Raw genomic sequence first — 12631 nt, forward strand, 5'->3', positions numbered from 1 at the left:
GGTAATAGTATTAGCTTTTGTATTCTGAGATCCAACAGCAGCAGTCACTTCCCTCCACCCCTATGTGTATCCCAGGACCACCCTGGGCAGGGAGGGCTGAGGTTAGGGAGCAGCCATGGATGCTGTGATGCTGGCCCTGGGCCTCGGGGGTGACAGTGATGAGGAACTGGGTGCACACATGAGTGGGGCAGCCGGGCCTGGCCAGAGAAGCAACACACACGTGCACAGATGTGTTTACCCACATACACATGTGCACGCACGTGCACAAACACATTGCAGGCAGGCATGTTGACGCCTCAGGCAGCGGAGGACCCTGACTCTGGGCGCTGCTGACCCGGGCAAGGCCCCATTGTGATGTGTGCCATGACCTCAGAATGTCACTGGTGCTTAGCACCTATCCGCTCTCTGGCCTGCCTCAGTGTTCTACAGCAGTTACACACAGGCAGTGGTATCTGTGAGCAGCTCTGTGGACTCAAAGGTTTTCTCCCTGAGAGACATGACCCAGGCCAGCTGATTCATCAGAATCAGGTGAGCGTGACCTGCTCTCTTCCCTCCAGGCGGACTTGGGGACAGTGGGTACGGTGTGGGCGGTGTTGGCCTCTGTGGGGCAGCTACCGAGGAGGGTCATCCCTGAGCACTCACCAGGTGCCCGTTCTACACTGCCCGTGTAGACGATTGGCTCTTTCGTCTCCATGGTGGCTTTGTAGAGTGGGTGCTGTTCCCAAATGTCCCCATTCGACAGATGAGACGTCTGGGGTCAGAGAGGCAGTAACCGGCCTGGGAATCTGGACATGACCCTGAGTTTTGCTCTCAGCCCTGCCGTGTGCTGTGCTGGAATTCAGGCCTGAACCCTGTGACCTCCCTGCCCTAGATGCCAAATCTGCCCAGGTTTCCGATCCCGATGGGGCAGAGCCTGGTCCTGGCAGAGCCACTGGTATAGATCCACTGGTATAGATCCACTACGGTCCTCAGAACACCTCTGTGCCCTAAGCTGGGTCCCGATGGTCGCTGTGGGCCCCACTGAACACACATGGTCCCTTGTCCGGGGGAGCCTGCTGCCCTTGGGCAGCTGTGGAAAATGAAGGAGCCCTGGAGGGCTGGCTGAGGGGAGACTATCTTCCCTTCTGTTCAAAGGGGTCCGGGCACTAGGGTTCTCCCCAGGTATTTCTTGCTCTGTGTGGTCCTTTTGAGGCCTCACCCTCCTTTTGCCTCGAGTGTTCCCAGGAGTGACGGTCCATCCAGGTGTTCTCCAGGACCAAGGACCCACTGTTCTTCCTCAGTGACCCAGGAAAATGAAGCCTCCTCTTGTTGGGACGGCTCAGAATGGTGGACTCCACAGTCCCTCCGCGAAAGACGTGGTTTCCATGCGTACAATAGATCTTTCTCATCCCCCAAACCGAACACCCTCCTGCTCAACAGGTGTTATTCCTAAAGTGGCTTCACTGTTCAGACTGAAGAGCCACGGTAGCCAAAGTGATGAGCGGAGTAGAACCAAGCAGTCAGGAGAGATCTTGTTCCCTGTAGGAAACTGGGCATCTCTGAGGCCCTGAGCATCCCAGGAGGCCGATTGTACAGAGACCTCTAGTCGCTGACCCCAGTCTGCCTCCACATCCCTGGAAGGGCCCATCATGGGCCCTTCACCCTTGGCAGGTGGAAACCATTCAACCTGCTGGGGCCGGTGTGTCCCCATTTCATGGCATTGGGGGACAACAGGATTCTCTGTGTAGGTCCCACTGTACTCAAGTCCTTGGGAAGATGCCCACCCCTGCTTGGGACTTGAGACTCCAGAGACTCGAGCAGCTGTGGGCCACTGGGTCTGGCCCCTTTTTACCTGGGGGCGGCGGTGGAATGGGGGTTACGCAGCCAGCCAGCATCCGGGAGCCCGGCGAGAGCGGTTCAGGTGTTCTCCGAAGCCGCCGCGTACAGTGTAACCTTTAGACAATTTTGTCTCACAGGATGGACGTGGTAGAGGTCGCGGGTAGTTGGTGGGCACAAGAGCGAGAGGACATCATTATGAAATACGAAAAGGTACAAGTCGGTCTGCTTCTTGGAGGGAGGCCTCTTCCAGTGTGCCCTGGTCAAAGGGTCCTGGGCTCCCTAGGAGCACAGGGCAGGGACGGGTGGCCAATGCCCCCAGGCCCTTGCACCCTTTACCTTGGACCCCTCACCAAGGCTCCCTCTGGGCTACAGGGACACCGAGCTGGGCTGCCAGAGGACAAGGGGCCTAAGCCTTTTCGAAGCTACAACAACAACGTCGATCATTTGGGGATCGTACAGTGAGTCCTCTGCACTCCCCTCACCCCTAAAGCACCTGTCTCAGCTCAGGGATGGGTTTGCTTTTAGAAAGGCCTTTCTGATGCAGGACATGTCTCACCAGGTCGGGTCAACCTCCTTTCCAGGGACAGAACTCCTCCCTGACTCCCCTGCAGGTCCAGCCCGAGGTTGTTGTTAGGCCAGAGGTGTGGGGCCCATCTAGGGAGCCGGTGGGAATGGAGACTGGGCTAGGTCAGGCCCCTGGGCGCTCAGCAGTTCTGTCGGCAAGTGAGCACAAGAGGAGCAGGGCAGCCTGAGGGTCTGGCCCTGTCTACTTGGAGACAACCCCGGTGAGATCCAAGGGTTATGGCCACAGGGTGAGGGGACGCCTGACCCAGCCTCAGGGCTGTTGTCCAGCAGGTCTCTGAGGGCCCACCTGCCCCTGTTCTCCCCCATTCCCCTAGAGCTACAGCCCTCACTGTCCCGTGAGGGGAAAAGGCATGGTGACAATGGGGGCTGTAGCCCTAGGAGAATGGGGGAGAAGATGGGCAGGGCCCCGTTCTGGGCATCTCACGGTGAGGCCAGGGAGGCAGCAGGGCTTGCGGCTAAAGACTCTGGGTCTGGTGCTGGGAAGGGATCTGGGGCCGGGTAAGAGGAGCCCAGCCAGGAGCCCATCCCTCAGGGATCACAGGATGGAGAGACAGAGGATCCCTGGGGAGGTAGGGTGGGAGGGAGCTGATGAGCCGTGCCACTTCTGAAACGCAGGGTGTGTGGCTCGGGTGCAGGGAGAGGCAGGTGCATGCTGGGAGGTCAGAACCTGCAAGGGCCTTGGGGGTGTCAAGTGGGATGGGCCCCTGGTGCACCCAGAGTACACTGGGCGGGTCTCAGGGCAGGCTCCCTTGACCCTGGCGGGGTGATGTGGTCACTCCCGGAGGGACTCCTGTCAGGGCCCGGTCGCCCACCCTGGGCGGCCCCCATCCCATCTCAGGGCTAACCTTGCTCAGCTCCAGCAGAAAGCACCACCTCGAGTCCAGGACGGGCAGCCCCATTGGGCAGCCTGACCGCCCCCCACGCCAGGGGCCCCAGTAACCCCGGCCAGGCTGTCCCTACACTCCTTCTTCTCCCAGGTCCTGCCCCTCCTGGGAGTCAGCCCCACAGGAAGGCCCTTGTCCTCCCTTCCCTGTGCCTTCTCCTGGGCTGAGCCCTGAGCTGGAAAGGGACAGAGCCAGTCCTTTCTGGGGGTCAGCACCCAGGCTGGGGCCGCTCCAGGCCCCGTGCAGTTCCTCAGCTCTGCCTGGGTTGCCTTACAGTGAGACGGAGCTGCCTCCTCTGACTGCGCGGGAGGCGAAGGTAAGAGCCTGATGCATGGAGGGGCTGGTCCAGGGACGTAGGGACTGGGCGGGTGGTCAGTGAGGCAGAGGAAGCAGCTGGCCTGAGCGGTGGCGGGTGAGGGCGACGCGCTGTCACTGGGAGGGGCAGCAGTCCCTGCTGGACCTGACCCCAGGTTGCTGTTAACTTTGGCAGTTTGATAAAATTCCAAAAGGAGAACCACAGTCCTGGCTTGGGGGTGGCTGCGCGCTTGTGTCAGGACCCCACCTAGAGGCTGGGACCTAAGACTGGTGTGTCTGTGGCCTGAGGATGGTACATCCCGGGGTCCCAAAGCCAGCCCACTGGTGCTCATTTGCTCAAAGGCTCTCAGCCCTTGAGGTCTGCCCTTCCCTGGCTCCTTCCAGCTGGCTCCCACCAGGGCTCCAGAGCCCAAGACCCAGCATCCGCGGGCGGCTCTGGGAAGCCTGGCAGCTCCGCTAACTCCAACATGCCTCATTTGACAGCAAATTCGGCGGGAGATCAGCCGAAAGAGCAAGTGGGTGAAAATGCTGGGAGAATGGGACACCTACAAAAACAGCAGGAAGGTAATGTGTGGAGGGAGGAAGCACTCTCTGCAGAGACAGGGGACAGGCACCCATGGCTGTGGCCTGGCACTGTCAGCCTCTCAGAGGGTGGGTGGCACACTGTCCTCGCCCAGAGGACTGCAGGCCTGGTCGCCAGATTTCCTGCCTATTCATGCAAGCGTCACCTTGCTGGGAGGGAATCTGAATCTAGGGCTGGGACTACCCGGAGCTCAAGGCTAGGGATGCCCTGGTGACCTGAAGGAAGGAAAAGGTTCAGATCAGAGTTTCGACTCTGAGTGTCCATCCACTCTTTCAGTCCTGGGAAGGGAGACCCTGTCCCAGCTTGATCTCACCTCTGCTGAGGAATCATGGGGCCAAAACCGACAATTTCCAGAATCCCCGGGCTCTGGTCCTCACTGGGGTCACCCCGTGGCCTGTGACACCAGATTGTTTTCTGCCCACAGCTCATAGATCGAGCGTACCAGGGAATTCCCATGAACATCCGGGGCCCGATGTGGTCAGTCCTCCTGAACATTGAGGAAATCAAGTTGAAAAACCCCGGAAGATACCAGGTACGCTCAGCCAGAGCACAACAAACAGGACAGGCCGTGTCAGGGGCCCAGGTCTCCAGCTGGAGGGAACGTCAAGACCACCCTGGGGAGCTGGGGGTGAAGATCAGATGAACACCCTGGGCACAGATGGTGACACAGTCACCACAGACAAACTCAGCTCTGGTGACCCTCCCTGGCTTCAGTAACAAGCCAAAATGCAGCTTTCTGCAGAAGGAAACCTTCCTTCTGTCCTTCCTTCCCGAAGTGCTGACTGTGGGCTGACTGCCACTGGGGGCAGGGAGTCTTCCATCTGTTCTGAGACTGCTTCCTCCTCTTGGCCCTGCCCTACAGATCATGAAGGAGAAGGGCAAGAGGTCATCTGAACGCATCCAGCAGATGGACCTGGATATAAGCGGGACATTAAGGAGGCATATATTCTTCAGGGATCGATACGGAACCAAGTAAGCCTACGGGAGCCACAGGGTCCCAGCAGAGATGGGGTGAATGAGAGGGATGGGGGCTTCCCCGGAGCAGAAGCCAGGGTCACCCAGGAGGGATGACACAGCTGCCAAGAGCTCTCCTGGCCCAGGGAGCAGCCGGCACCATGAACCGAGCACCTCCCTAGTTCCAAGCCCTGGGCCGGACTGGAACATGTGGGGCCAGAACCCAGGAGGATCCTGAGGAGATGGAAGGCAGCAAACAAAATCATGCACAATGGTGAAAGGTGCTCTCCCTGACCCATGGGGACCCATGGTAGGACCCATGGGAGGGTGGCAGGATAGAGGGCCCATGAGCCCCCCCAGGCAACAGTGACAGCACCAAATGCTGGGAGAATTAGGGGTCCTGGAAACTCTCATCCAGGTCTGCTGGGAACATGACATGGCACAGCCACGTTGGCAGCCGGTTGGGCAGTGGCTCACAAAGCTCGATGGACTTGAACCACACATCCCCAAAGTGTCACAGATATTGAACCCACTGATTTGGAAACTGACATCCACATGAAACCTGCATGCCAGGTTCACTGCTTGACTCCTCGTCACTCACACACGGAGCCTTCGGGGACGGCCTTCAACACGGGAATGGGGAGAGCAAGGCTGGTCCTCCCTTCAAACGGAAGACCCAGTGAGAAAAGGGAACGAGCCAGTGATGCCCGCACGAACGTGGGTGGATCCTAGATGCATTTTGCTGAGGGACAGAAGCCAGACCCAATAAGCTACCACAGTAGGATTCCCATTCCTAGGACATTCTGGAAAAGGCCAAACCACAGGGACTGAGAAGCAGTCTGGGTGGCCAGGGGCTGACGGATCGGGGAGAGGCTGGGTGCATAGGGGCCACCCTGGAGACTTGGAGGATGAAGGAGTCGCCCCAGGAGGGGCTGGAGCGGTGGCCGGGAGACTCTGCATACTGGTTTGGAACCGTGGAGGAACTGTACACCCACAGACTGAACTGGCGTATGTGCAAACTGAAAAAAAAAAAAAAAATCATTCAGAGTGAAAAGGATCAGGCAAGTCACTGTACAACTGGGCTATTTGCATGTCACAGATGTGGATTTTACTGAAACATTTCTTCAAGAGTCTCAGGCCCTGAAGAGCTCACTGCTTATCTGGTGAATCATCTGAACCTGAAATGGGATTTGCTGTTAGGCTTTGTAGACAAAGTGAAATTAACAACATCTGCACAAAACAAACCAAAGCCCCCTTTCTCTGTTTCCTAGGCAGCGGGAACTACTCCACATCCTCGTGGCGTATGAGGCATATAACCCGGTGAGTATTCCCGGCAGTGAGGTTCCCGGGCCATATTTCCATATTCACAGGAGTGGGTGTCTGGTGGGGGTGTCGTTGCTTCTTTTAAAGTTAGTATTTGTGACCCACCAGGATATAGGAGGTAGGATGTCAGCTCACCACTGGCATAAACCTCCAAGGAAGGGGGTGGTCTCAAGGGGTCAAGCTGATACACAAAGGAGTCAGGGCCTGGACTCCTGGTGTCACATGGGCCTGACCACCACTTCTCAGAACAAGAAATGACGCCCTCATCCTGGGGCTGCCCCAAAGCCCAGGAGCTTGGCAGCATCGCACACAGGATGGTGCTATCAGCAGACATTTTGGACAAGGTGCTAAAGTGCCTGATGGACTTGGCTCTTGTCATGAAATGAATGTGCATCCTGAGGAAGCCTCTTTTTCAGAGGAAGCCTCTCCTTCAGAGGAAGCCTCTCCAGTCACCTCTGCCCTCTCCAATGACATGAGTCCTCCCAGGTGACCTCAGCCCTCCCAGCTGATGTCCTTCCATGGTGACTCTGGCTCTCGCAGGAGGTGGGCTACTGCAGGGACCTGAGCCACATCGCCGCCTTGTTCCTCCTTTATCTTCCTGAGGAGGATGCATTCTGGGCACTGGTGCAGCTGCTGGCCAGTGAGAGGCACTCCCTGCAGGGTAAGTGAACAGCTGCCCCAGGGACCTCCTGCAGCCAGACCTGGGGATGGCCACCCCGGCCAGGTGATCACAGCTTTCAGCCAAGGCACCCTCCTTGTGTCGCCAGCTTGTTGGGAGACTTTAGGATGTCTCTGCTGAGGGTCCCACAGGAGTCCACTGCTGACCCCCAAAGCCCAAATCAGACGCCTCTCATCCCCATCAGCAGAGGGCATCTCATCCTCCCCGTGGCCACCCTCTGTGTCCTGGAGCCACGCCCTCCGGCTCTGATTCTGTGCAGCTGACTCTCCCCTCCCTGAGAGTCCTCCTGCCCTACAGCTGCCCGGGCTCCTGCTGCCATCAGTGCCCACGAATGGGCCGACCAAGCCCAGGTGGCAGCATCTCCCCATCCCCTGTTCCCTGGCCCGACCCCTCTACCAGGAGATGACCAGGAAGCCCAGCACCCACCCAGTTCCGGCCGCCCTGTCATGGCCTGAAAGCCAGGCTTGCCCTTTTTGCACCCTGGCCCAGGAGGCCTCCAGGGGAACCTCCAGCCAGGCTCCAGGGAATGTTCCCGCCCCACCTCCCCAGGGTAAAGGCCGCATGTTGGGGTCACCAGATGGGAGGGTGGGAGGCCTTGGGGTTTGGGGGCCTCTCCAGCTGCCCAGCTCTTGCAGCTGATGGCTCCACATCTTGGGGGAAGGCTCTGATTTCACGATGGGCTGGGGGCTTCTCAGGATTTCACAGCCCAAATGGCGGGACCGTCCAGGGGCTCCAAGACCAACAGGAGCATGTGGTAGCCACGTCACAACCCAACACCATGTGGCATCAGGTGAGTTTATGGTCCCCTCAGCTCTTCCCAGAGGCCCTGCCTCCCGTGGGGCTGTAGGAGCAGGGGGGCTGGAGCCCCTCGTGGGGCTGGTGACTGGCTGAGTCCCAGCCAGGGCCTGACCTGGGACGTCAGGTTCTCCATGGGCTGGGAGTTGGTTTCCTTTCCTGCCCTGGAGGAGACAGAGGCACAGGGATGGGGGCCCAGCTCCCGCAGAGCAGGGCAAAGGACAGTGTGTCCACCGGGAGTGTGGGAAGGTGACAGTGTTGTGGGGAGCTCTGGACACCACCCAGTGTTCTGCACTAGGGGAAGGGTCTTCAGAGGCCCTGGAAGAGGGAGGTTTTTAGGGCAGCCCAGTGGCCTGAGCACCTCTGTTGCTTCCATCAGGACAAGAAAGATCTATGTGGGCAGTGTTCGTCCTTAGGCTGCCTCATCCGGATATTGATTGACGGGGTAAGGAGGCATAGGGAGACCCTGGCTCAGGGACCCTCCTTGCCCTGCAGTGCCCTGCTTCCCCAGCCCAGGGGTCTGGCTCACTCCCAGCCCACAGGAGGCTCAGGCGGGTCCCCAAAGGACACACAAGCAAAACCCTCTGCCCAAGAGGGGTCATCCCAGGGCAATGGCTGGGGCTCAGGCCCAGCCTCATGGGCAGACTGGGCCAGGACCCGACTTGAGAGGGCTCAGGGAAGCCTCAAGCCCTGGGCAAGCCCCTCTCTCCAGGAGCCACATCCCCACTCAAATGAGTGCCCCCCATGAGGAGCTTCAAGACCTTGTCTGACCCAGCGTCCTGGAGGGCTCAGGCGACCCTCATGGGGAAGGTCACTGACTCTGGAGACTGAAGCCCCAGTGTGCGCAGCTCGAGCCACCAGCCCCAGCCTGGAAGGACCAGGTTCTTTCACACCTGTTGTCCCCACAGATCTCTCTCGGGCTCACCCTGCGCCTGTGGGACGTGTATCTGGTAGAAGGCGAACAGGCGTTGATGCCGCTAACAAGAATCGCCTTTAAGGTTCAGCAGAGTAAGTCTACGTGTGCCCAGCAGGGCCTGGGGAGCCCTGGGGTCAGAGCCCGACTGGCCCGAGGGCAGCTTCCTCACACTGTCCTCATGATCCTCTGTTCTGGCCCAGAGGGAGGTCTGGCCAGGTGGGCTGGGCAGGACACTGTGATACCGAGCCCATCCCCCACATGACCCAGATGAAAGTCGAGAGTGTGGTGAGCACTTCCCTGTCCAGATCGCCCCCCAGCCACAGTCTCCTGTGTATATCTGGACGCCTGGGGTGGCCACAAAAGGATCCGGCACCACCCAGTGGGAGACTGAAGTGGCCACGGGGTATGAGCTGTGACCATTCCCAGGTAACTCCCCTGGCCTGATATCCACCCTGTCCCTAGAGCGCCTCACGAAGACGTCTGGGTGTGGCCCGTGGGCACGTTTTTGGAACCGGTTCGTTGATACCTGGGCCAGGGATGATGACACTGTGCTCAAGCATCTTAGGGCCTCTATGAAGAAACTAACAAGAAAGCAGGAGGACCTGCCACCCCCAGGTGGGCTCCAGTGCCATGTCCCCTCCCATGTCACCCTCTGGGGTAGTCAATAGTAGGGGAGTGCCCGGGACCCGCAACCCTACTACCTGGGCCTTCTTCTTCACCTTTTCTTCCTCCTCTTCCTCCTGGACTCTAAGAAAGTACAGGAGGCCCACCAGTCCTCAGGGCAGGCGCTCAGTGCGTGTATACTGGACATGCTGTGCACGCAGGAGGGGGATGTGGGCAAGACCCTCCAACAAGCCCCCTCCCACTTTCTGCGGTGTCTCCCTCTCCCCCTTGCAGGGCCCTCCAAGTTACTAGACGAGCCCAGACCCATTTGTGGGAGACCCCGCCCCTCCCTGCAAGCACCCACAGCCTCAGAGAGCAGCAGAGGCCCCTCACTCCTGCACGCTCCTCCAAGGTTGCCAGGACAACAAGCCTTGAGCCAGGGAGACAAGGGAATCGGTGTCCCTGACCCACAGAGCATTCAGGGAGAGGGCACAGGTGGGACCCCGGGCCCAGAGCCAGAGCCAAGAGTTCAGCCAGAAGTGGGAACGGTCAGTCCTGGCATGGACTGGGCAGCCCAGGAGGGCAGAGGGTGACCCACATCCGGGCCCAATCACCCACTGCGGAGACAGGTCCCCACGTGAGGTGGCAAGGGGCTGGGTGACATCCAAGGCCCCTCCCACCTGAGTTCCGACTGGGGGCCGTATCCCAGGCCCAACAGCCCTGGGACGAAGGTGTGTGGCAGGAAGCCCCCAGCCAGTCTGAACCCTGGGGGCAGTCCCGGGAGCCACCCGCCATGCCACGACAGCTTCCCCACGCCAGGCAGCACGCACCCCTCCCTCTGGGATCAGCAGACTACAGGCGTGTCCTCAGTGTCAGGCCACGGGGGCCACACAGAGACCCCGAGGACTCCAGAGATGCAGGCAGGTGGGGCCCAGCCCGGAAAGGCCTGCGTGGGCTCACTGGAGATGCTGACCGCGTCTGTTTTCCTTTCAGCCAAACCCGAGCAAAGGTCGTCGGCATCCAGGCCTGTGCCGGCTTCACGTGGCAGGAAGACCCTCTGCAAGGGGGACAGGCAGGCCCCTCCAGGCCCACCAGCCCGGTTCCCGTGGCCCATTTGGTCAGCTTCCCCGCCACGGGCACCTGGTTCTTCCACACCCTGTCCTGGTGGGGCTGTCAGGGAAGACACCTACCCTGTGGGCACTCAGGGTGTGCCCAGCCCGGCCCTGGCTCAGGGAGGACCTCAGGGTTCCTGGAGATTCCTGCAGTGGAACTCCATGCCCCGCCTCCCAACGGACCTGGACGTAGGGGACCCTTGGTTCCGCCGTTACGATTTCAGACAGAGCTGCTGGGTCCGTGCCATATCCCAGGAGGACCAGCCGGCCACCTGCTGGCAGGCTGAACACCTGCGGAGCGGGTGAGATCGGCTTTCACTGCACTGAGCCACAACGTGGGCATGGACTTCCTGGCCCTGCAGTGCACCCAGCACTGATTCCGACCAGGGCACCCCCTTCAGAGCTAGGGACAAACAGCAGTGTGCTCCCACCTCAGGGCCTTGCCTCTGCGGCCTCCACTTGGAAAGTTCTCAGTTCCCCCAGGCTTCTAGAAGCATCTGGGCCAGGGCTCATGGCTGGATAATTTCCCTAGGCTTAACAACCCAAGCAAGCTTCGCCTCCTCGTTTTATTTTTTGTTAAACTTATGAGAATGTATTAAGAAAGAGTGCAGCTCGAGAGACATTCAGAGATGGAACACACCAGACCCCAGATCACAAAGCCAACCATGCCCAGTCCCTCCCAACACCCCCAGCCCCACGACCATCGTTCTGAATTCTGACGACAGCGTGAGCCTGCCTTTGTACTTTAAACACATGGAAGGATAACCACCTTCACGTTTTGAAATAAATGTTTCCTGTTGAAATGATTTTAGATTTTAGACAGAAATATTGAAAAGGCACTATAGTGTCCTCCTATACCTTCCATCCAGCTGCCCCTAATAATGATGTTTTGCAGTCCCATGGCACGTAAGAAATTTATGCCGGGTGTGGTGGCTCACACCTGTAATCCCAGCAATGTGAGAGGTCGAGGCAGGAGGTTCAGGTTCACTTGAGTCTAGAAGTCTGAGACCAGCCTGGGAAACCTAGGTGGACCCGGTCTCCAGAGAAAAGTCAAAGAAATTAGCCAGGCATGGTGGCGTGTGCCTATAGTCCCACCTAGTCAGGAGGCTGAGGCAGGAGGATTGCTGGAGCCCACGAGTTCCAGGAAGCAGTGAGCCATGATTGCACCACTGCACTCCAGCCTGGGTGACAGAGTGAGACTTTATCTCTTAAAAAAAATTAAGAAATTTAATGTGGGTACAATTCTATTAACTAAATAATAATGTGAACTATTATCTAAGGTTATAAAGGCTAGAATTATCCCATTTTTGCCTAACTTCTCGTACCTGTCCCAAGATCCCACCTTGGACTCACCCTCTGCCTTCAGCTCATGTCTCTTCAGCTTCCTCCACATGGTCCAGCAAACACATGGTAGACCATGTTTGCTGAATGGTAGAGCTGATTGCTCATACACAAAGGTAGACCGGTGGGCAGGGATTTTCAAACTTATACAGTAAATGAGTTTTCCTTGGTGTTCTGGAGAGCACTGTTTGAGAAACACTTTGACAGTGAATCTAGGCCTCAAGATCCATCAGCTACTCTAGCTTGAATTTTGCTCAAGCTCAGTGAACACCTGCTCTGCCGGGTGCACGTGAAAGGGGCAAGGATGAGTAAGCTGTAGATAAAGAAGACAGGATGCAGGGGGTCTGTCTAAGCTCTATCCCCTGCCTTCAGCACTGAGGGATGAAATCCAACTCTTAGGGAACGGTGGCCACGTGCTGGGCCAGCCCCAGGCTCTCAGGATCTGACAGTGAGTGACGCAGAACCAGGCCTTGCCCCTGGGGAGCTCTCCAGCATACACCTCCCTCTCCCCTCCCAGCGTCCCGCAAAGCAGGCGTCAACGCCATTGTTAATGCACAGAGGAGGAACCTGACTGTTAGACCTGGGTTTTCCAGGGTTGCACGGCTTCTGGGAGACGGATGTGACCCTGAGGACAGGGCACAGGCCAGTGTAATGCCAGGATGGAATGAGCTGTGATCTGTGCTGCATAGAGGCCTAGGCCAAGGTGGGACTGACGGATGACCA

At 58.4% G+C, this 12631-nt stretch overlaps 1 protein-coding gene across 1 annotated transcript; it reads left to right on the top strand.

Annotated features, from left to right (window-relative positions):
• Positions 1-393: 393 nt before the first annotated feature.
• LOC129533458 (TBC1 domain family member 3G-like) lies at positions 394-11373 on the top strand. The gene is made up of 14 exons (XM_055386693.2): positions 394-528; positions 1956-2028; positions 2191-2276; positions 3564-3603; positions 4086-4166; positions 4610-4717; positions 5048-5157; positions 6411-6459; positions 7003-7123; positions 7837-7931; positions 8316-8381; positions 8845-8944; positions 9315-9467; positions 10449-11373. The coding sequence occupies exons 2-14, from the start codon at positions 1957-1959 to the stop codon at positions 10871-10873; spliced, it is 1506 nt and encodes a 501-aa protein (XP_055242668.2). The 5' UTR covers positions 394-528; position 1956; the 3' UTR covers positions 10874-11373.
• The last annotated feature ends 1258 nt before the right edge of the window (positions 11374-12631 follow it).

This window comes from Gorilla gorilla, chromosome 4 (genome assembly GCF_029281585.2).
Source record: "Gorilla gorilla gorilla isolate KB3781 chromosome 4, NHGRI_mGorGor1-v2.1_pri, whole genome shotgun sequence".
NCBI lineage: Eukaryota > Metazoa > Chordata > Mammalia > Primates > Hominidae > Gorilla > Gorilla gorilla.